Here is a 23,550-nt window from a genome sequence, read left to right on the forward strand (position 1 = left end):
TTTACTATTTCTTTAACAGAAAGTCCATTTCACTTTATTATCGGTACCCTCTATTCTCATACCACCTCCACAACTAATTTCATGTCCTTTTTCACTACATCCATAAATCTCTGCAGTGTTTCTCTAGAGCAATGACCTAGTTTGAGTCCCCTATAGCTACACTAAAGCAAATTATATACCTGAACTTGAAAAAGGCCATACTTACCTTGAAATGCAGCTAAACAAACCACTATAAAATATACCCAACATTTTATGACTTGACTATACTTAATATTTGAGACCAGAAAAACGTGCAGGCGCTACCTTGGTCCTCCTGAGTAGTATCGTTGTAGTTGACCTGTTTTCGGATGCGTTTGCCCTTGCCCAGGTTGCGGGCTAGGTCTTCCTGCTGCTGTTCGTAGTGGTGGCGCAAAAGTTTTTCCCAATAATCTGGATCCACATTCTCCTCCTGTTTTATGATCTCCCGCTCAACCTCCTCCTGCACAGGCAAATGACAAATGAAAATACACCATAAAAATGGAATGGTTTACCTCTAAGCTTAATGTATCATTCGTTTTTGCCCTGAAGCATATGTAAAGTTAATCAACATTTACAAAAAGTATTATTTTATCATCATCATTCACTTTCCAGGCTATGTTTTTCAAAACAGTTAATGAAGACAAAGAGTAAATGAATCCATTAATTTACCTGGTTACTATACTATAACAATCTGTTAGGCCTATAATAAAAAGTATCGGTCGCTGAGACAAGTAAGGTATGTTATTTTAGATCTATATCTATTTAGACATATTACTCACCTCTCCATCCTCCTCCTTCACCACGTACTGGGCCACCTTAAATGAGCTCAGGTACTCATTCATGTTCTGGATTTCTGTGTCTTCAGTCGCGTCTTGGCTTCGATCCAACAGTTTGGAGATAGCGTCATCGTCATAATGAATCACATTACACTCTTCACCATCCTTGTTTTCACCTAACCAACAAAACATTTAGTTAAGGTACGCTTTATTGTCCCCCTAGGGAAATTTGTCCCCTGCATTTGACCCATCCTTCAATGCCGCTGGAGCAACCTGTCAGGAGCAGTGAGCGCCACAGAGTAGCATCCGGGCACCCATCTCCAGATCTTGTGCTAGGTTTGGTCGGAACTATACTTTTGCTGGAAGATTTACCTTTTTGGATTGATGGGGGAAACTGGAATTCCCAGGGAACATGCAAACTCTGCACAGAAAGGTCTGGGCGGTTCTGCCTATGGGAGTGCTAACCATTCAGCCAATGTGTCACCAAATTTAAAGTTAAATCATTGTGGGAGGGGGCTTTTAATAAACATTAAACATTCCTTTTTTGTATGTTTCAGAGACTAGTGCTTAATGCTTTAGGCTTTGGTAGGATGCCCCATAGACAAATGGAGAGTTACTCACAGGGCTAACAGGTACAACACTAACAGAAAACCATGAAGGAAATACATTTCACCAGAAGAGTCAGAGAAGGCTAACAGTAACAGGGGCAGACTACAGGGAATGAGCACTGTCTTTCCATACACCCTCCTAAAAACACCTTGACCAATAATATGATTGATATGATGACAATTTAATAAATGTTATACTGTGAATAGTAGAGAACTACTTGTCACTCACCTACTGCCTCCATTTCATTTTTAAACAACTCCTCAGTGCCAAACTTGAGGATGTCGTCCAGTTCTTGTTTGGACATGGATCCTGTTTTAGACCCCAGACCAGGGCGGACCACTAGGTGAGTCAGCATCATCTTCCTCTTGGCCACTTGAGTGATACGCTCCTCCACAGAGCCACGCGTCACAAAGCGGTAGATCATAACCTTTTTGTTTTGTCCAATACGGTGAGCTCTGCTAAAAGCCTACAATAAAAAAAATATATTAAATTAAAACAGTAATAATTAGTTGTATAATGTAATATAGTAATATTTTGTACTTGTATATCATTGTGAGGATTCCAGTCTGAGTCATAAATAATAACTGTGTCTGCACTGGCCAGGTTGATCCCCAGACCTCCAGCTCGCGTTGACAAGAGGAAGCAAAACTGTTGAGCTCCAGGCGCTGTAACAATAACAAATATCAACATCAAACTATGTCAAAAGTGTAACAGGACAAGAGACTTAATACAAATAAAGAAAAAATAACGTGCCATTAAATCGGTCTATGGCCTCTTGTCTCAGTCCTCCAGTGATTGCACCATCTATGCGTTCATATTTATAACCCTCATACTCCAGGAAGTCCTCAAGCAGATCCAGCATCTTTGTCATCTAAATCAAGTTCAAATCAAATCAAGTTTATTAATAAAGCACATTTAAAACAGCCAAAGCTTACTAAAGTGCTAAACAAAAACAACAATACAACAATATTAAATATATAAAAAAAATAATAATAAAGAAACAACAGAGTGAAAATACAGTATAATATAAAACCAAGATGTCAGTCTTTCTAACTAGTATCAAATGATAAGGTGTGTTTTTAGTATCTACACTGTAAACACAAATGTTTGAGAAAATCCTATTACTTGCTGTCTACTATATGTGTAATTCATTACCACAATTACACATAATGTCTAGTATAAAATAGATAGCATATTTTACCTGAGAGAAAATAAGAACTCTGTGGCCTTCATCCTTCAGTTTCTTAAGCATTTTCTGAAGCAGTGTCAGTTTTCCTGAGGATTTCACCAACAGATTGCCATCATATGATCCATTGGGTAAAACTGGGGCCTCCTGTAAAATGTTTAGGTTGTCAACATTTGAAAAGTGTTACATTCATGCAAGTGCCTATTTAAATAAAAATATATTCTTTGACCTACCCCAGCTGCCACTGGGAACAGATAAGGATGGTTGCAGCACTTCTTCAGATCCATCATTATATTGAGTAATGACACTTGGTTTCCACCTCCTTTAGAGTTCAGAGCCTCAAAGTTTCTCGTCAAAATGAACTTGTAATATTTCCTATTTGTCAGAGGACACATTATGGTAATAAATCAGAATCATATTATAGTTCATACTTATTCAAGTGACATTTATGTTGGCATTTAGGGAGGAAAAGTGTCGATCCCAGAGTGACTTTTACAAAGTCAGATATATTAGTCATTTTTAAATTACCCAGTTTTATCAAATGTGGCCGACAGCAGTAATTAATCAATAGCAGGTCTTACTTTTGCATGGGGCTAAGCTCCACTCGGACAATCAGCTCTGTCTTTGCCGGCATGTTCTTAAAGACATCAGCCTTCAGCCTTCGCAGCATGTGAGGCCCGAGCAGGTCATGGAGCTTCTTGATCTGGTCTTCTTTTGAAATGTCGGCAAACTCCTCTAGGAAACCCTCCAGGTTACTGCACAAACAACAGTTGTACCCTCAAACCTCAAAATCATATACACAATGCACAAATAAATGATAAATTATGGATAATGTGAGTCACAAGTCAATGACAGGGTTGCCTGAAGCATGCAAAGGGCTCACTGGATAAAGGCTAATGCCAGAACATACATGAGTATAGAGATAATGTAATATAATAATAATAATAATAATAATAATAATAATAATAATAATAATAATAATAATAATAATAATAATAATAATAATAATAATAATAATAATAATAATAATAATAATAATAATAATAATAATAATAATAATATAAATTATTCTACATAGTTATTTTCATTAAATGTACACTCACTTGAAGCGCTCTGGAGTGAGGAAATTTAGTAAGTGGAAAAGTTCCTCCAGGTTGTTCTGTAGAGGCGTCCCAGTGAGCAGCAACTTATAGTAGATCTTATACCCATTCAGAATCCTGAAAAACTGAACAGGAAATTTGGAAGGGGTCAGATGTTATAAACATGTATGTTATGTTATATCCTGAAAATGAGGAAATACATTTAATTTATATTCTACCTTTGACTGGTTGTTCTTGAGTCTATGGGCTTCATCTACCACCAAACAAGCCCAACTGACTGAGCCAAGGATCGCCTGATCTATGGTGATTAACTCATAGGATGTGAGCAATACATGGAATTTAATGGGGGTATCTTTCTGCAAAGTGAAGACAAAGATAATCTATTATTTAGCATATTCATAGTTAGCGTGCCAACAGTATTATTTATGCAGTGCTATAATAGAGCTTGACAAAACAGCTTACCTTCATTCGAAACACTTTGCGTCCTTGTTTTATAGCATTATCTTCAAACGTAAACTCATTCTCCCTGATGATGGCTCTGCTGTCCTTGTCTCCAGTGTAAGTCACCACATAGAAATCTGGAGCCCACATCTCAAACTCTCTCTCCCAATTAATGATAGTGGAGAGAGGGGCACTTACAAGGAAAGGCCCCTTTGAGTGACCCTAAAAAACATAATCACAATACATTTTATAACAGGTATAGTTAAACTATCATGAGACAAAAAGCTACATATGTTAGTCATCCATCAAAATTACAGCATGTTTTGTATATTTTGCATTGTGGTTTTAGCTAAATAATAATGTAACAATTTCTACACATGAAAGAAAGGAACACTGACCTCTTTATAAAGAGAGTATAGAAAGACAATTGTCTGGACAGTTTTGCCTAGACCCATCTCATCTGCTAAGATGGTATCAGTGCCCTGAGCCCATGAGAATCTCAGCCAGTTCAGTCCCTCCAGCTGATACGGATGCAGAGTTCCTCCTGTAGCATTGATATACCACGGCTGGTGTTCAAACTTTATGGTTGGCTGAAAAATATTGACGAGTGTAATATTAGCTACAAAGACAAGCTGAATATTCTGTGTAAATATAACCAAAGTGCTTTTAAAAAGCTACATCTATAATTGGTGTATCAGGAGGCTTCTCTCTCTTGGAACGCTCCACATTGGGTTTCTTCTCTTTCCTCACCACCAGAGGGCGTTGGTCTTCTCCTAATATTTGTTCCCTAGTAGATAAAAATCAAAATTTCACATAATGACAATGTTTCAAATAGTTAAGAAATGGTATTCATTTTCAAAAAAAGAAGAGAAACCTGTGGTCCCAGTAAAGAGTTTTATGGCTGTCATATTCAGGGATTTCAAAGTCATCTGTCTCCCATGTGCACTGGTCATAGGGGAGATCTCTCCACTTTATAAGATAATGCACATCTCCATCCTTATCAAAACTACAATAGAAACATAACACACAACACAACAAAATTACATCTGATATGTGAATACTCTCACAGGTGTTGATTTGAATTCAGTAGTTAAGATGTGGATAGAGTTGTTAAGCGTTTTTCAAGTATAAGAACATCAGGTAAAGACCATTTCAAAATAACTTTGGTCAGATGATCTCTCTCTTCTCATTTGAATATTAATGTTCTTAGATAAGCAAAAAAATTAGTTGAGATGCACCTGTGGTTGAGTATGCGGTGAATGACCATCCACTCAGGCTTGATGCCGTAGCGATAAAACCGTTCCTCCATCACAGCATACTCAGGGTCCTTGCTCTTCCTCTTCTCACTGTTCAGCTCCTCCTCCCCAGAGCCATAGTCGTACGGAGGGGGCTCGTCCATGTCATTCTTTCTCTGGTAGTTTCTGTACATGACCGTATGGTACAACTCCAACTGCAAAGACCAGTGTGTCAAAATTCATAGCTATAGTTAACTGATTTCAAGGCCGTGAAGCTCACCTGCAGCTCGCTGACCCAGGAGCAGTGCCAGTAGGAGAGGGCAGCCCACTTCACAAAGAACTCCCTCTCTGGGTGACCCTTCAGTGGGGGCTTGATCAGAGGATCGATGGGCTTCCCATCGGCTCCAGGGGGCTGCTCAGCTGGCAGAGGAGGGTCTCCCCACGTCCAGTGCAAAATCTTCTGCACCTTTCCCTTCAGAGGCGGGCACTAAACATCCATGTAAGTGTAAGATACAAACATTTCAAACTCAATTTAGATAACAAGTAAATAACTAAACACAGATTTCCATAGGCCTACAACAATGATAATAACTATTTTTAGACAATACAATGTTTTGCACAAAATAATATTTGATACTTTAATATTATCATGCAGTCTTAACACTAGTTCTGAAACTGTTCAAGAACAGTCCAATTTTGTCCTATAGGCCTATATGTGACTTTTTTTTAAATCAATACTAGTAGTACATTCAAATGTGCATCTACTCTTAATACTAGTTTTAGCATAAATTAACATGATTTTTGACCACCCTATTCTAAACTTACTCAAGTCAATCAGAAGTTTTGGGCGACGAGCAACTGTGATACTTTTATGTTAGTAAGAGTAAAGTTTCTCTCCTCTATGTTGGGCATTTGGTACACTATCGTTTTAGGTCATTTCTATGCGTAAAATAAGAGCGATTCAATGTAATAAGACTAAAATGTTGAGGTTACCATGCATCGCGGGCACAACCACTCCCCATTAGGTATCTCTGGTAGAGGTGGGTTGAGGCAGTGGATGTGGTAGGACGAAGGGCAGGTGTCACAACAAAGCAGCTCTCCTCCATCTTTACACACTCTGCAGAACTCCATGTGATCATCTTCTTCCTCCCCTGCAGGCTCCTCTTCATCCTCATCATCATCTTTGGCCTCCCACTGGATCCCCTCTTTCTCCTAGAACACATGTACTGATTAGGGCAACTACAGCTTTACAGTTGATACATATTAGTGGCCTTTTTTGGACAGCAAGTTGAGAATTCTGCTATAGTATTGTGTATAGTGAAAATCAATGAAAAAGTGATCAATTAAGCTAATTATGATGGACAGCTAGCTAGATCAGAGCATTTGTGTTAGAGTTATAAGAAATGAGCACATGTGAAATGCATATATGCGAAGCAAATGGTCTGTATAGTTCATTTCAACAAGCACGTCACTATAGCTCAAACAGGTTTTTTGTATGTCATAATGCTATTCCAGATCTGAGGACTGTTCACTGCTATAATTATGTGTACATCAAAAATAAATGTCTGAAGAATGTCAACTGTTAGCTTTCAAAGACTCAGTACTATGTGTCATGGATTATTATGATAACAGTACTTACACAGTGGGGACAGCTCCATTTGCCCTCAGGGGCCTTCTCCAGCTCGGGATCCAGACAGACAAGGTGGTATGCTCTGGGGCAGGTGTCACACAGGATAATCTCACCACCCTGCTGGCACACTTCACAGTAGTCCTGATGGTCTGTCTCATAGCCATCCCCGTCCTCTTCTAGGAAATGTAAAGACATGTGTATTTTTCTGCAGGAAATTGGATACAAAAATAGCAGGCTGTGATTAGTGTAAACATACTTTTCCTTTTTTTCCTCCCACGCCGAGACTTTTTCTTGGTAGCTGTGGCCCCCGTTATATCAGAGAGCAATGAGGTACTGTGGATGCTGATGTCATCAAAGTCAGACTCCTCTAAGAAGTCCTCCTCACTCTGCAAAAACATCAGTGAGAAAGGACATGAGAGCCTGATATGAATAGACTCATGAAGGCAGCTGACACTGTAGAACATGGGACGGACTGGCATGAAGAGTCTTATTTAGAAGAGAGGATATACCGAGGATGCTTTCTTCTTCTTCCCGCTTTGGCCTGACTTTGATTTGGTCTTTTTTGCCTTGGATTTCTTTTTCACGTCCTTTGCTGCTTTGCTTTTCTTTCTGGCTCCAGGTCCTGAGAAATCCAGGCCACACAGGGATACATGTATTACTAGTGTTTGAACACACAAGGCTGGTCTTATAGCCACTTTGAAACATTCACCTTTGTACTAAAACATTTTCCCCCCAGCTTTGTACTGCATAAAGCAGAAACTATTACTGTACAGGAGTCACAGTGAAGTCGACCTTACCCTTCCCCTCTTTGGTTTTGGCTTTTTTGAGTGGTCCCGGCTGAGCGCTGGGCTGGCTGCAGCTCACTGATATTGGCTGAGCCACAGTGACTGTCTCCACAGCAGCAGCCACAGCGGCCGCCACAGCAGTGGCAGATGCACCTTTGAACGGGTTGTTGGCACTGAACTCCCGCCACTTGGCCCCTAACACTGTCATCATCTTTGACATGGGAATCTTGGGGTTCTTCTTGGCAATGAGCGGCCTGTGGGAAGCCAGAGGGAGAGAGGTTAACAACGGCAGCTTTATTATGTCACACTTCATTCTCCTTGATGTAGCTCAGCCTCACTCAGCACCAAAGGGATCTGTGTGTGATTTGTTGTCAGCCCTGTGCCCCTTAAGTTTTCCTGTGCCTGTGAGCGGCTTGTGATTTGTCATACAACAGCTTGAGATGTGGCTCTGTGGCCTGTGAAAGATAGTAGGTCAGAGAGAGTCCCAGTGCCTCCCAGCTGTCACAGGCCTCCAGTCTGCAGCTGACTCCACACGGCTCTGCGGGAGCTAACAGAGCCAGACAGCCCCAGGTGAGACACTCTCTTTATACAAGCACTCAAACACAAAGTGCTGTGTTTGCTGCTCACACCACTCTCTGTCTCGCTGTTTCTGTTGGAGGCTGCTCACTGACAAGCCACGGCACAAAGCCGTTTAACATGACATAATAATCCCAACTCAGTCAGACACTTGCCTGAGGAACTGGCTGAATGCCTTGTAGTTAGTTATGGTTTTGTAATCGTCTTCAGTGAAGCCATACTGGACGTCTTCAAGACCCCATTCCTGCATCAGCTGACTGGAGGATTTGGGCTCCTAGGAATATGAAAACAAATGTAGTATTTAACTAAACAGCACTACCAATTAAATATCTATTAAAATACAATATCAATCCAAAGTCATAAAACAAACACAAAGCTTCAGAACCACCAGACTATGATTTCCCCCAAAATAGAACATCACTGACCACCTCATCTACTTTACCTGAAGGCTGAGATGATTATTTGACTAACTGTGATTGGTTGACTATAAAACCAAAGTAAATTTTGATAATCATAAGCATTATCTAGACTATAGAGACTCAAAATACAAAAAATGTATGACAACAGTGGCTAGTTGCAGCCCAAATGACCAAGTCTACACACACCTTCGCTGTCCCATCATCATCGTCATCATCATCCTCTTCATCATCTCTCTTCTTCTTTCGGGGCTTCTTCTCCTTCTTCTCCCTGGGTTTTTTCTTCTTCTTTTTGCCCTCATACATACTGTTCTCACTTTCATAGCCCACTTCAGGACGTCCTCTCTCCTCTTCCACCTCAGAAGGCTCCTCTAAGTCACTATCCACTCTTGGTAGTAAGCCTGTCTGCAAGAGAGCATACAGCAACATTTGTATGATGACATTTGAAATCAGAATCTTGTATGAAAAATGCTAATAGTTCTGTAACATTTTTATAATTATGCTAATAGACAATAAAGCTAGTTTAAGATCAGGAGAAGAAACCCAGGGTATTGCATTAAGGGCACCCATTCCTCCAGACAGGTTGCCCCAGAAGCAGTGAAAGATGAGTAAATCATAGACGACAAATTATCCTAATTGGGACAATCAACCCTGAATCAAAACCAGGACTATGTTTGTGACTCAACCACCGTGCCACCATTTGATGATTAAGTTTTGAGTGATTTATTTGTAGAGAATGTGAACCTAAAGGTTAAGTAAAAGGTTATTGTTCACAGCTGTATAAGTTTGTTCAGCTATCATGGGAACAGTGCAGATGCACTAATAACCGCAGCAGCATGTTTGATGATCTCATGGGCTGAACTCAATGTTAGGCAGTCCATGTACCTGTCTTCATGAATTATATATTTATATTTATTATATATTTATATTTATTAGCTAAGTTGGTTTGAAACCAAATCAATAATTAAAATAATTAATTTTAATTTACAAGCAATGACAACCACCATATAGCCTGCATTGTAAACAAATTATTTGTACCAAAGTTTTGAACTATGTTGTTTAAGTCAGTTACATATACATAATAATATATACATATATATTTGCAGGGGTTGTTTATATGACTAAATTTACTCGCTCAAGATTTATTAAAGCAAAGGAAGAATAAATTGCTGTGGTCATTCCAACATGAATAGATTAATATGCTGATACTGAAGATTCAATTGTGCTATACACAACTGTAATTTAAATGTTAAATCTGATGTCTGTAAGTCGTTCTGTGCTTACATGTGAATACCAGCATGTATATCTTCTGGCATTATACATCTGTGCTGTCTGCCCCTAACTGCCTGTGTACAGTATGTAATTACAGATTGAATAAGTACTTGAAGCCTGTTGCTTGTATGTGTGGATCCGGGAGGGAGTGCAGCGCTGGTGAAAGGCTCACGTTGCTGCAGCACAAGCCAACCTCAGCAGCAGCCAGCCTGTGTTACCATGGAGACCGAATTTGAGCAGTGTCTGGCTCTTTCTCTCTTCCTCTCTCTGTCTCTCTCTATTCCTACTTTTCTTTCTTGTTCCTCACCCTCCTCCTCCCACCCCTTTGCACAACTTCCTTTTCTATCACTTTTTTAATCTCTCACTCTTATGTTATTCTCTCTCACTCTATTAACAGGGTCGCCTTTCTCTCTAGCTCTCATTTCCTCTATCAACCATCTTTTTTTTTTTTTTTTTTTTAATCTGCACAGTGTATAGCAGCAGCAGTGGCAGCCAATGGAACAGCGCCATCCAATCAGAGACGTTTACATAACGAGCTGGTTATGCAGAAAAGGGCTATGGTTGCCCAAGCAGCACACCCGTCTAGACAAATCTCATTTATGCATAAGGATGGCAACAGAGAGAGATGGAGAGAAGGAGAGAGAGAGTGAATGACTGAGTGAGTGAGTGAGAGATAGTCAGTGAGAGAGAGAGAGAGAGAGAGAGAGAGAGAGACTGAAAAAAAAAAAAAAAAAAAAGAATTGAAGATTGTGATGGGGGATGGGTATTGGGAATCGAGATGGTGGAGAGCAATAAGCATGAAAGCATACTCACTATTGACATAAAGACAACTAGGCAAACAGTGCATGGCCCAGGTCCAATAGAACACAACACAGAACACAAAACAAGAAACAACAAAGACTGTCTGTCTACTTTCAAGAGCAGGAAAATGAGATAAGTGCTGATAATGTAATCAAATTAGATGCTTTCCCATAATGGTGCTGCCTTGGGGAAATTACGGAGCCACTGAAAATATCAAATGAGCTTTGAATGTGCAAACTGTCCCAAAACAACAACCCTGGCAGAGAGCATCTATCTCTTTGTCGACACACACATGGACCACATATAAAACTGGAATTTGATTTTTTTTTTTTAAGTGGATCAAACAGACAAAGGCACAAAATCATGAAAAGTATCATGAGAAGCAGTGGATGTTGTGGTGTAGATGAGCATCAGCAGATAAATAATAAATGACTGATGTAATGCCAGGAGGACTTGATGCAATATGTTACATTGTGTTTGTGTTATAAAAACCTTTAGAGCATCATTTCATAAAGACATGTCAACAATAGCATAAGCCAAACAAAGTTCCTTTCACAAATAATCACAGTGTTAGGTTAGTACTGTAGATACACTTCATTTTGTCTCATTTTCTTTTGATTTCCTATTTATCAAAAGATCTTCCTACATTAAAACATTGTTATTTTTGCCATAAAGGTAGACATTATGTGTTTTGTCACTATGAAGACACATTGCCTGGAATCTTCCACAGTATGGCATTAAACTTATAGGGATGCTTTATTCTTAGAAAAACAAGCATACTGTATGTGAGTGTGCGCTACTCTCCACAAATCTGGGCTTCATTTATAAAACTTTGTGTGAAATTTGTACTAAAAGTGCATGTACAGACAACAACTTCTCATCTGTCTAATCACCGACTGCCTTCTGCCTCGTCAGTGAGCACCTTGACACCTAAAAAAACAAACTTGTTTGTTTTCGGAACATTTTGAAGCATACTATACAATATTTACTTCATTATGTGATTACATTCTTATAGTAATTGTGGTATCATATGTTTTAAGTAAGAAATGTCCTTTAATGTTGCTATGTAGCCATACCAGTGTGACAAAGCCTGACACCGTCAGCTCTCAGAAGCTATGCAAGGCCGGGCCTGGTTAGTACTTGAATGGGAGAGCACTGGGAAAATCAGGTGCCACAGTGGGGTGTCTGTCACAAAAACTGTTATTGTGTCCTTAGGCAAGACACTTTAGCCACATTGCCTAATATGAAAGTGGTGTGTGTGTAAGTGATGGTGGTGGTCAGAGGGACCGATGGTGCTGAATGGCATGGCAGCCGAGCTTCAGTCAGTCTGCCCCAGGGCAGCTACAATAGGAGCTTACCATCACCAGGTATGGAGTGAGTGAATAAATGCTCTGTAAAGGGTCTTTGTGACATATGTCTGTGAAATGCACTATATAAATAAATAAACTTTCTTACTAAGAAAATAATTATTGTGTAGTGTATGTCCAAGCAGTACCTCCAGATATAACATATATTTAGGAACAACTTCACACTATCCTTCTGTCTGTTCCCAGACTTGAACACATTGAACACAAACGCACAAGTGTCCAACTCAGACCCCAATTGACCTCTGCCTGGGGCTTGACAAACACCACTGGGGAGTTTATTGTTGACAGAGAGACTGGAAAACCCTCTAATAACAGTGGAACGCCGAGCCAAAACAAAAGAGGCAGGAGTGGGCAGAATGAGCAGTCTTGTGTGTCGCGGTCAGGGATAAGTCAGGTGAGGCGTGTGAGGGCAGAGAGGAGCGAGCAGCTTGTGGAGTGAGTGAGAGAGCAGAGCGTGTCAGAGGGAGTCCCCCGTCATTAGCCCCGCAGTGAGACCCACAGCTCAGTGTTTACCACCAGCAGCTAAAGGGCCAGCCAAGCTCCCCTCTCCAGCCAACAGAGGGGAACATCTTGGCTGTGTCCGAGCCCTTAACGCGGGCAGCAGAAATACTCAGGGGACAGTTCAGCACAAGCAAGCACATAGTGTGGATAAACGGAAAAGGCCTACCACTTTCTATCTAACAATTGAATTATAATTGGGACACAAGGAATTAGGATCCAAACTGGAAAAATGGTGAGGAGCACATTAGGAAACAAATAATTTCTTAATATCAAAAAATTAATTATATGATTTTTTTTTTTTTTTTGGCACAAAAAACAGCTCCAACTAACCTTAAAATCAAAATTGATTGAACTTAAATAGCTTGTGTGTCATCCACCAGAAAAATTAATAAATCTCTTGGTATTATAAGAAAAGTCTGTAAATATGTGGACTATACTTACAAAATCTATACTTACAGTAATCTATACTATATATCTGTACTATATGTTTAATTTACCCCTATCTGTCATATTGTACTCTGAACAAAATAATACTGGTGCTAAAACGTTCAACTTGCAACTCATTCGATGCATCTAACATTGTATTCTAATTTATTCATCAGACATTCTTCATATTAAAATATATTAAAAGCTATCAAATTTGTATTTTTATGTATACAATTCTTTATAATACAACTATAATGCCTGCACATTTCACAGTTTACTGTAAAACCAATGCAGAGATTCATAGATATACGGTAATACTCGTCAAAATCTAAATTTTCATGTTCCAAAATGTGTCACATCAAGAGCTCAGTTTTGCCTTCGATACAGAGGCTACAAAGTGTGAAGCCAGTTTTCACATCTGGCTGGTGATGGCATATCTGAAACGTCATTTAAAAACAGTTTAAGGAAATGTTTGCTATTTCATGATAATGTTTGATAATCATTCAATTGTGTGACATTTCAAATGTATTTAATCTAAGGTGTGTAAATGTAATTTTAAAAGTAATGCACAGCTATAATGTTTTAATGCATTTATAAGGTGGAGGCTTTAATATGAGCCCTTTTGGGTTTTTTGCCTCTTCCTGCACCTACTTTTATTTATCTAGTGTGCCTTTTTGGTTGTTATATATGTGTAAAATAAATAAATAAAGAAGCATAGCGTTGTAACAATACTAAAATTTCAAACTCAGTTTTGAGAAATATATCTGTTACTCCGTACCGATTCCAATACCATGAGGATTCCATGATTGCCATGGTCGTGGTTGGCTGATCTCGTGGCCGACTGTCTGGCACACTGAGCAGTACTTAAACTTTTTAACTTTTTTTTTTTACTTACATTTTGAATCTAACATTTGGAAATTTTGACCAACTAAATAGTGCAACATGCATAGTTCAAAGGAAGTAAGTTAAGTCCTATTTGATTGCGTGGTTTAAGCACTTTGTTTTTCCTGTATCCATGGCGACTCTACATGGAACTAGCTCTGAAATGCAACAGAATCTTTACAACAGTGCAACAGACTTTCTACACCAAATATGACATAAGATGTTCCAGAGAGAATGGCCTGTCTCATCGCTACTCAAAACAACAGCCCTTGAAAGAGTGAGGCAAAGGAGAGGCTTGCCAGTTGTGTCCAAAATTCATCTGTGTCCCCCTGGACACTGCTGTGATGCCTGGGTTGCAGGACACAGAGGAGGGACACTTTTGTCCTGATGGCTGTTACCCTCCTAAAAATTTCACTGATACAGAATGTGATGGCCTCTACCTGTTGAGCTGCACTGGGACTTAAGTTTGAGTGTTCTATTATTATTGTATGTTAATGCTCAGTGTGCTTAAATTATAGCCTGATTCATCAGCCGGTTTCATTTCATTCATTTTGTAGAAACAATCTGACCTCGCAGCATTGGAATTTGTTCGCTTGACAGTAGGCGGGTACTTTTGTCATTTAACCAGTCGCTGCTATTTGGTAGTCACGTATGTAATGTGCCACTAACGGAGCTAACTGGTATATTAGGGCAATAATGTCTTTCCCCTTGATGAAATTCACTAAACATTCTCTTTGTTCAGGGTTTAAATCCTCAATCTCAGGAATCGTTGACTACACTGACTACTCTTCGCTGATTGGCTGGTGCCTGAACTTGAACTTCCAGGGTTTTGGCGAACCATCTAGTGTATTTTGATTCCTGACCTAGTTGCTGGAGAGAAATGAAATTGAGCGGAAGCACTAGGTGGCACCAGCCTGGCTACTTAAATTATCCCTCAGGGACAAATAAAGTGATACTGATTGACGGTAACAAAAAACACTCTTTTCAACACTTGCTGAAATGAGTATCGACTTTCAATAACAAGCCTATATAGCATTAAAAAATGATTTAATATGCAAATATATAGATTGAAGGCACAGACCTTTACAAATTTTTTGGGAAAAGTGAATCATTTTTGATTTTGATGGCACACATGATTATATTATATTGTATGATTGATTGTACAAGACTGATTGTCGTCTGTGGAGCGATTGATAGGCAGCCAAAGTAAGCAGTATATTACAACCAATCAGCAATCTAACCTGACTGTCTAGAAAAGTGATAGGTGACTGACACATAATTTCTATTAACATACACATACAATGCACAGTCACACAAAATGTTTACTTTTATTACCTACAGGAGACAAAGCATTTCACTCATAGGTCTTTTATTGAGCTCCTTAAGATCTACTTAATGCAGTGCTACTGCTGTTGGCAACTCTAACATCAAACTTGTTATCTAAATGTCAGAGACTGAAAGCCTGTGAATATTCAAATGTGTCTTTCTGCTCAGACCTCACACTTACAGCCTGGCACAGACCTGTAACTGACCTGCCACCTTCACCATCAGCTCCATGGGCACAAACTCGCACTCTAAATTGGCCCTCGTGTTCATAGTTACACTGCCAGTGACCAGGACACTGCCAGCCTGCTTTACCCTGAGATGGACCACAGGCTGTCAGTGATCTTTGATTTCTAAATCTCTGGAAATAGTTTGGCTTTCAGTGTATTATCTTTGATAGACTGCAATGAGCTATAAAGGTGCACTATGTAACTTCTTTGATGAAATGTCTGCCACCCAAGTAGGTGGTGTACCCTACAGAAGAAAGGTTTCATTAAATACAACCAGTATTAAATGAGTACCTGACCACAACCAAATGTATCACAACATTGTGCTTTAAAAGAAAATAACTGGCCCTAAATAAAAATAAATTGTGATTTGAACTGCAAGTGTAGCACCACAAGATTACAACCAAAATCCGTTTTTCCTCCCTCTGCACAATTAACAAAATGGCAAAACAAAGACTGTGGCTCACAGCGCATGTGAGAGCCAAGCTGTTGTGAGTGGGTCAGTGTGTGAAGTACCAGCTTACCTCCTTCTTTCTCTTTTTAACCTTAGGCGTTTTGCCCTCTTTCATCTTTTTGGGCTTCTTGGGCTTCTGTTGTCTGAGAGACTCATCATCAGAGAAGAAGCTGGTGAGGGGAGTGAGAGGGACAATGTTGCGTCGTGCCTCGTCATCTTCATCTGGACAAAAAGCATGATAAAAAGCAATTTATTTCTGCCTATCAAAACTTACAAGGCAAATCCAATTTAGATTTGATATACACTAACAAACTGTTGAAACAATTGTTCTTCCATACTTCAGTTTAGGCCTGACAGTTACTTGTCATTTATTACCAGATTTCACAGACCATTTCAGATATTGTGCGGGCAGCAGGTCTGTGGTTCCTTATTATTACATGGCAAACACAAAACTAAATTATGACCACGATGTTGGAAAATGTGATAAGGGCCATTCTAATAAAATGCTCTCTCATCAGATCCATAGAGGTACCGGAGTATCATTATCACCTTCACTAATCTAACAGAAGTAGAAGCGTAGAATGCCTTGCTGCAAATGGGATCTCTCAGTGCTCAGGTTTACTGAAGGTATCTGTTGCCTTTAATGCGTGCTGGGACCAAAAGGACGTGCTGCCGCTCGTCTCAGCACCGTCTCACTGTGTGCAAGCGTGTGACTGCTGAAAGCACTTCAGAGGGTCACAGAGGAGTCAGGCAAGGTAACAGAGATACACAGAAGGATCACCAGAAAGAGGAAATGTAGACAGGAATAAAGTTGTTTGTGTACATTATTTTGATCAGGGCTTTATAGGCAGACCGGTGCTTAAATGTGCAGCACGTACATCAGAGTCAATCAGCTCTTTAGCCTGCAGTGTGCCACTCCCCTGGGCCGTCAGAGTGAGAGGGATTCCTCAGTGGTAGACACAAACTCACCAGCCACTTATCCTCTATTTAGCACAGCTAGCAGGAGGTATCCCCCACAAACACACAGGACTGTACACAGGGAAATCCAGCAGCTTTCTAGTACAATTTCTCTGTACTCAACTGTCACTGATGAGAAAAATGTTATTAGGCATGGGATGAGACATGATTTCCACGAGACAAGACACAAGACTGGGTCCACGAGAAAGAGACAAGTTGAGATATTGACATAATTTGACATAATTTATCATTAAAAATCTTTTATTTACTATTTATTAAATATTTTTGCTGTCAATGTAGCAATGTAGCTTTTTGCAACTACAGCATGTGAAGAAATATAACTTGCCAGAACTTAACCCTATTTTTGTTCAAAATGTAAAAACACATGGAAAAAATCTCATAAGATATTTTTCCTCACGTGTCCACAATCTGGTGGCAATTTTGTTCCCTGAGATCGTTTGGCACCAGATCTTGTGCCATCCATAATGGTTATGTTTGAGCATTTTGTCTGGCATCTTAAATAAACACTTTAATGGGGGCTGAATTTGTCTTTGATAGAGTACATGGTGAACTGCAAGATTAATCACAATCAATAAAAAACACTATTGAATTGTTACAGTTGGCAAAGCTCAAACAAGCATCTTCTGAAAGGTATGGGAGCCATGCATGAGTTTAACAATTCAGACAGGTTTAGAATTGTGAATCTTAATGTGCAGTTACTACTGTGTGTGAACAGGTTAATCATAAATCTGTTAGTAAATCAACCTTGGAATAAAGCGCTGAGGAATTGACATACTGATTGAAATCAAACAACAAAGTAATGTTACCTTATGTCTATAATACAGCAGGACAACAAACTCATGATAATGCCAGTGATAAAGTTTTAAAACTGTACATATACAATTGGATAAGCTACAATATTATTAATGGGAAACATTAGGATCTCTATTATAATTATTCAAAGCATGTTTAATAAATTTGTTTTTGAAGTGAATTTACCAAGAAATGCAAATTCACATGTATAGTGCGAAATTGTATTAATCCTTCTTTGATTATGAGCAACAAAAAATGCTTGATTGTAGCACTGGTCAAAATGAAACAAGTTCATAGGCCTTAACACATTTAAATGAAAACATTGCAGGCTCTAAGTAGAAAACCCATTTAATGTTACAAAGGATAGCATCACAGTAAAGCAGATTGCAGCATGATTTTTTTTTTTTTTTTTATTGATAAAGTATGTAGTTCAAGACCTAAGTGGCATTATAGAAATCTATTGTCATTCATTTGGAAATTTGATCTTCAAGATAGCACATCCACATATGTATCTATTACAAAGGGTAGAGGGTATGATTGAAAGAGGGTGTGAAACCACTGCAATCCCCATCTGCAAACTACACCATTGCAGCTTTAATGCATTGCCAATGTGCACACATAAAAAATGGTGTCAACTTTCACAGAGAGGAATCCAAAAATAGACCTCTACCCAATTGGGGACAACACTGAAGTAACAAAAAGCCCAAGACGATCTTTTAATTTTGAGATAGAACCAAACAATTAAAATAGAGTTTGTGGCAGTTGGGTGAAACAAAAGGAATTGGGACACTTAATGTGTCAAAGCCAATCAAGGCTTCCTGATGAGTCCATTGGGGGATATTTCATCATGATGTGTTTTAAGATTCAGAGGAATGTGTGACCTTATCTGCCAGTCTGATGCATTTAGCAGAGGTCATAGAGTGGACTCACAATGACAACAGCTTAATTACGTTCATTAAGCAGCTGATATGTTGTTATAGGAAGTGACACCATATGACGCATTTACAAAACTAATTCTTAAACCTTTTTCTATTCTATTAGTTTATATATAAAGTATTAAAGGTTATTCATAATGTTGGGAAATGCAAGTATAAAATGGAAGATACAGCTACTGTGTGCAATAGGCCTATTAGTATTCACGGCACATATATGATCAGATCTGCCCTTGTTACTGTCAGGGGTATTGTTTTCTCTGTTTTTCTAAGAAAATACAGTTTAAATTTTTTATTTTTTTTTTCAGAGTTCAACTATGATTGAATTGTGAAGTCAAGTCTGTGTAAAAACTTTTCACAAATAAAGACAATTGTGTATTTCGCCACATTTTTATTCTTACTGGGTAATTATTAATTATTTATTCCCACTCGGGTGATATCCATATTCAACTTCGCCCCCCCTCCAAATCTTTCCAGCCACATTGGTTCATTCCAATGTATGTGCTCAACCATTTCCATTAGGTGAATTATTAATTTATCAAAAGGCTATTAGGATAGATTGGCGAGGGGTTTCCTTCAACCTAAATGAAGAGTTGTCATGGCTAGGAAATATACTAATATTATAGCATATTTGATGACTTCCTATAGATCCCTGATTAGAAATATTGATTAGTTGGTCTCCTAATGGCTAAGGTTAATTTAACCCAAAGCATAACCACTGAGAAAGTAGGCTACTTTGAGGGAGGCAAAATACTGGGCCAAACTAAAGCCAGGCAGTTTACACTGAGGATCAATGCTGATTATAAAGAGTAGCCTAACACGTGGCTTCCACACCTCTGCGGCCAAGTTGATCGCAACACCATCACAACGTGACCAAAGATGCTGTAACTGTGCCGGGAAATCAAGAGGAGGATAAGAATGGCGACACGCACTGTATCACCACAAAGACATGGTGTGCATATGTTCGGAAATACCCCGCTGTCTATAACAAACTCAAATTTTTATACTTAAATAATAACAATGAAGCCACAATTAAGCTTTTTGTGCATACAAAACTAAGCCATGCAGCAAGGGTTTTTTCGTTGCCCCAAAACTGGCAGAAGCAGCGACAGTCCCTCACCAAACTAAAGCTGCACAAACCAGTACAGAAGGTTAGCAAAAACACCTTATTATAGTATGACTGTGCTTTTTGTACCCCCACCCTCCTCCTTCTCCCCCCGTCTGTGGTCTCCAGAACGCAGGACAAGCCCTTTTCCCTGCATTCAAGGCGTAGCGGCGCAAAATAATGTGAAGGACACCCCGCCTCCCCCCTCGCTTCCCTCACCTGGCATATCGTCTTCAAAATCCATGTCGTCCGGTCCCTCGTCTTCATTACTCAGCGACCCCGGCATCTTTATCTCATAGCCCCCCAAAACCCTTTTAGGCTGAGAAAAGTTAACCCTCCAGACGCCGCAGCTCTGCGTCTTTCTTCATCCAAAAATAAAATGCGTTGCGCTTTTTATTTCTGGGAATTTCTTGAAAACAAATATATTATTTCTTTTTTTTTTATCTGATCTCTATCCAGGTCCTCCAGTCTGAAAAATAAGAAAGACAAAAATGGAACACACATGCCCAGATTGTGACGTCTGGTCTGTTGCCATGACGATACATCCCATAATTTCAACCACAACTAGTTAGTCGCGCGTTCTACTAGTTATCACTTTGACTAGTTGTGTTGCAGGATGGAGTAAACGCGCGGGGACAGGCTAGGTGCCGCAGACAGGGGTAGGAGTCCTGCGCCTGTCGCCAGTACTTTTGCTATTCAAACACAGGAGAGCACGGACAAAAACTTTGCTTTGCCACAACTAAAACGCACAAAAAAAACTATAAAATTATTAGTGGAGCCGTGTCTATATGTATAGGTATCAGGCTAAATAAAATATTGAAAATGCGATTTATAATGTTTAATAAATGAAGGTATTTGCTATGGGCAAGTGGATGCTGCATGGAGAGAATTTTAACAGTGGTGTGACTGTTGTCTAGGTTACCACGTCTGTATCAAAGGGCATTTAGCAAAAGTATTAGGCCTGCTTCAACCAAATACCCTAGCTACTTTATTTCAAAACATCCATATGATTGGCTTTTATTTACACAGAGGAACCAAGTATGGAAACTCCATAGTTAAGACAACTAGTAGCAAGTGGCAGAGCATCACATATTAACATTCTTTACTTACCCACCTTGATAGATACTAAAGATGCCTGCTCATCTAATAGGCTACACTGTAAATATATGTCTGTAGATATACTTTTAACTCTAAAAATGTGGCTACCAGTTGAATTTATGATACGGGCAGCTGTATAATGTTCAGCCCAAATTAAGAACACAAAAAACTGCATTATCTTTTTTCCAGATATATTTTTATTAAAAGTGGTGGTGCCAGGTTTAATCCTCATCCTCCTCCTCTTCGTCTTGGTTGATCTGGAAGTAGCGCAGCTCGTAGCTCTCCTTGGTATTGGCCACAACACGCAACCAGTCTCTGAGATTGTTCTTTTTCAGGTACTTTTTAGTCAGGTATTTCAAGTACCTAAAAAAAAAATCCATAAATTGTTGCAGGACTTTCCTAGTAACAGACAATACAATGGCTACTGTTCCGGTCACTGCAAATACTCCAATCAAGTGTCACCCTCTGCTGGTAGTTCTGAACATACACCTGTATTGTGACCATCACTTGACTCTTCACTCCACTTTTGAGGCTAGACCTTTTCTAAAGTTTGTTTTAAGATTGATGAAGGTGCAAGGAATGTCAAAGCAGTGACAGGTCCAGACCAAACTGACTGAGGGTGCATATGAGTTTCAAAGGGGTGCTAAGACATTACTCCTCCATTAAGTGTCATTATTTAACCAGCCTAAAATGAGGGTGCAAATATATTAAAATAAGGTTGCAAAGCATCCTTTTGCACCCCTGTAGACCATTTTGTCAAAGAAAAAATGGCAAGTTGTGGTTGAAGATTTAGCTTGTATACAGAGCAATTTTTCACTGGAATATACTGACCCCCCCAAAAATGTAAACCATCTTAAAATGTAATAATGCTAAATTGCTATTGCGTTTTCCTAATTGAACTTGAATCTGCTATGCCATGTATTGACTGTCAAATGTGCTTTATACAGAGTGTCAATGATTGGAGTGTATGTAAGGCTATTACTTTGAGAATGGACCCCAGAAAGAGTAGCCTTTACACATGCAGAGACTAATGGGGATCCTTAAAAAATATATTTTCCCCTCTCAAATAATTATTGCAGTCATCAGAAAATTGACGAACTTGAACATTTTGATACTAAGGTTAACACTATTTTGGACAGTAAAATGTAATCAACGAATTAAAAAAAACAAAAAAAACAGTTAATTTTAAAAGAATTAAAGAAAGGTCCAATTTTGTCCTAATGTTGTCCTAATTCTAGCCAGTTTTAACTAGTTTTAGTATCAATTCATACCATTATCTTTCTGGACAACAGTAACCGATGAGCTGCTCAGGCATGACTGGCAAGTCTTCATATAAAACAGTAATGCATGTTAACCACAACAACAACAAAAAACTATGGCTGATTAGAACGCTCAAGACCAAATAAAATGTGTGGAAATGTAAAATAATCATACTACATTACAATGGGGACAAATAATAAAATACTGCATGTTTAGAGTGTACATCCCAGGTGCATCTAGGTTCATAGATAACCAGTTACTGACAAGGTTGACAATACCTTCACAGCCTTATAAAATACTGTAAATTTACAAAAAGTATTGCACACAATCGCACAGCATCAAAATCACTTGGTATACCTTTTAGAGAAGGGGACCTCAGAATTCACAGCAATCTTGCTCTTGCTTCTCTCGATGGACACCACTCCGCCTCCAAGGTTTCCAGCTTTTCCATTCACTTTAATTCTCTCCTGCAGGAACTGCTCCTGGGAACGCATAAGGTAAAATTTAATCATGCAGTAGCTCATAAAGAAATAAAGAAAACATGTACCATGAGTTTCAAGTTCTAGTTAACTTAACAGTCTCATTACTGAAATCAATAACACGACCAATCCAGCCAAGATACTTAACTATTTATTACGTAAAAGAAAAGCAGATTCATGTCTTACATTTCAGTATAGACAGGTTACAAAGTATGCTTTATGAGACATGCTTTAAACTAAAGCAAAATTGGATACATACAAAGTTGGCAGCGTCCATAATGCCATCTTCAACGGGATGGGTGCAGTCCAGAGTGAACTTCAGGAGCTGCTTCTTCTTCTTTCCACCCTGCTTTCGAACGACCGGCTTCTTCAGCTAGACAAGTACATATAAGGTATTAAGGTAAACCGTGGGTACACTGATTATATTATACACATGTGCATTTGACATCTAAACAATAAATGCCAAAAACATGTTAAATCACTTCCTATTTTACAGTTGGGGTCCCATGGTATCTCCGCTGGAGTAGCCTTAGCTTCTACTGTTAGCCCAACGTGGTTTGAACTGTCAACGTAAACAATACTCATATTTTGACTTAAAACCATTCAATAAACTTTCCCCTGATTCTTCGAGATGGTAAGTGTATTTTAGTGACTAAAAATAGATAAAATAAATACGATAAATACACTTCATCAGCTAGTTTGTCTACTTACTGTCGGAGCCATGGCTGACACGTTCAGCAAAAAGGAAGGAGCGCGCCTGCGCAGAAAGTATATAGACCTCCGCGAGCATCAAACTCATCCGTTTTTCTGCGCTCGATTCACTTCAAAGTCTGTATCAAAATCATAAACAGTCTATGATCAATTTCAGTTTTGTTGCTCCA

At 39.1% G+C, this 23,550-nt stretch overlaps 2 protein-coding genes across 2 annotated transcripts in view; both read right to left on the reverse strand.

Annotated features, from left to right (window-relative positions):
- chd5 (chromodomain helicase DNA binding protein 5) overlaps positions 1-20,283 on the reverse strand; it is a 33,010-nt gene extending 12,727 nt beyond the window's left edge. Inside the window, exons 1-25 of the mRNA XM_055160460.1 lie at positions 20,052-20,283; positions 16,096-16,247; positions 8,962-9,177; positions 8,512-8,630; positions 7,793-8,034; positions 7,505-7,617; positions 7,252-7,381; positions 7,005-7,171; positions 6,359-6,577; positions 5,646-5,852; positions 5,369-5,580; positions 5,005-5,136; positions 4,809-4,917; positions 4,529-4,720; positions 4,152-4,352; positions 3,908-4,045; positions 3,693-3,814; positions 3,171-3,344; positions 2,823-2,964; positions 2,605-2,736; positions 2,157-2,274; positions 1,944-2,068; positions 1,632-1,869; positions 798-970; positions 304-478 (exon numbers count right to left, since the gene is read on the reverse strand). Coding sequence (XP_055016435.1) covers positions 304-478; positions 798-970; positions 1,632-1,869; positions 1,944-2,068; positions 2,157-2,274; positions 2,605-2,736; positions 2,823-2,964; positions 3,171-3,344; positions 3,693-3,814; positions 3,908-4,045; positions 4,152-4,352; positions 4,529-4,720; positions 4,809-4,917; positions 5,005-5,136; positions 5,369-5,580; positions 5,646-5,852; positions 6,359-6,577; positions 7,005-7,171; positions 7,252-7,381; positions 7,505-7,617; positions 7,793-8,034; positions 8,512-8,630; positions 8,962-9,177; positions 16,096-16,247; positions 20,052-20,118 — 4,015 coding nt within the window. The 5' untranslated portion in view covers positions 20,119-20,283. The remainder of the gene's footprint in view (positions 1-303; positions 479-797; positions 971-1,631; positions 1,870-1,943; positions 2,069-2,156; positions 2,275-2,604; positions 2,737-2,822; positions 2,965-3,170; positions 3,345-3,692; positions 3,815-3,907; positions 4,046-4,151; positions 4,353-4,528; positions 4,721-4,808; positions 4,918-5,004; positions 5,137-5,368; positions 5,581-5,645; positions 5,853-6,358; positions 6,578-7,004; positions 7,172-7,251; positions 7,382-7,504; positions 7,618-7,792; positions 8,035-8,511; positions 8,631-8,961; positions 9,178-16,095; positions 16,248-20,051) is intronic.
- Positions 20,284-21,104: 821 nt separating this feature from the next.
- On the reverse strand, positions 21,105-23,505 carry rpl22 (ribosomal protein L22). Its single transcript, XM_020940329.2, has 4 exons — positions 23,381-23,505; positions 22,929-23,042; positions 22,548-22,672; positions 21,105-21,293 (listed from the first exon to the last, which is right to left on the reverse strand). Exons 1-4 carry the CDS (start codon positions 23,390-23,392, stop codon positions 21,152-21,154), a joined length of 393 nt encoding a protein of 130 aa, XP_020795988.1. The 5' UTR covers positions 23,393-23,505; the 3' UTR covers positions 21,105-21,151.
- Between the last annotated feature and the right edge of the window lie 45 nt (positions 23,506-23,550).

The sequence above is a fragment of the Boleophthalmus pectinirostris genome, unplaced genomic scaffold (assembly GCF_026225935.1).
Source record: "Boleophthalmus pectinirostris isolate CB_2022bp ecotype Guang Dong unplaced genomic scaffold, ASM2622593v1 HiC_scaffold_3, whole genome shotgun sequence".
NCBI classification, from domain to species: domain Eukaryota; kingdom Metazoa; phylum Chordata; class Actinopteri; order Gobiiformes; family Gobiidae; genus Boleophthalmus; species Boleophthalmus pectinirostris.

Bases quoted from the DNA above. Each gene is read 5' to 3' on its own strand.
- rpl22 (XM_020940329.2), bottom strand. The intron at 22,673-22,928 runs GTATGTATCCAA...ATGCGTTCCCAG, and splicing joins TTATGGACGCTGCCAACTTT to GAGCAGTTCCTGCAGGAGAG. The intron at 21,294-22,547 runs GTATACCAAGTG...TTTTTTTTTTAG, and splicing joins GAGGTCCCCTTCTCTAAAAG to GTACTTGAAATACCTGACTA.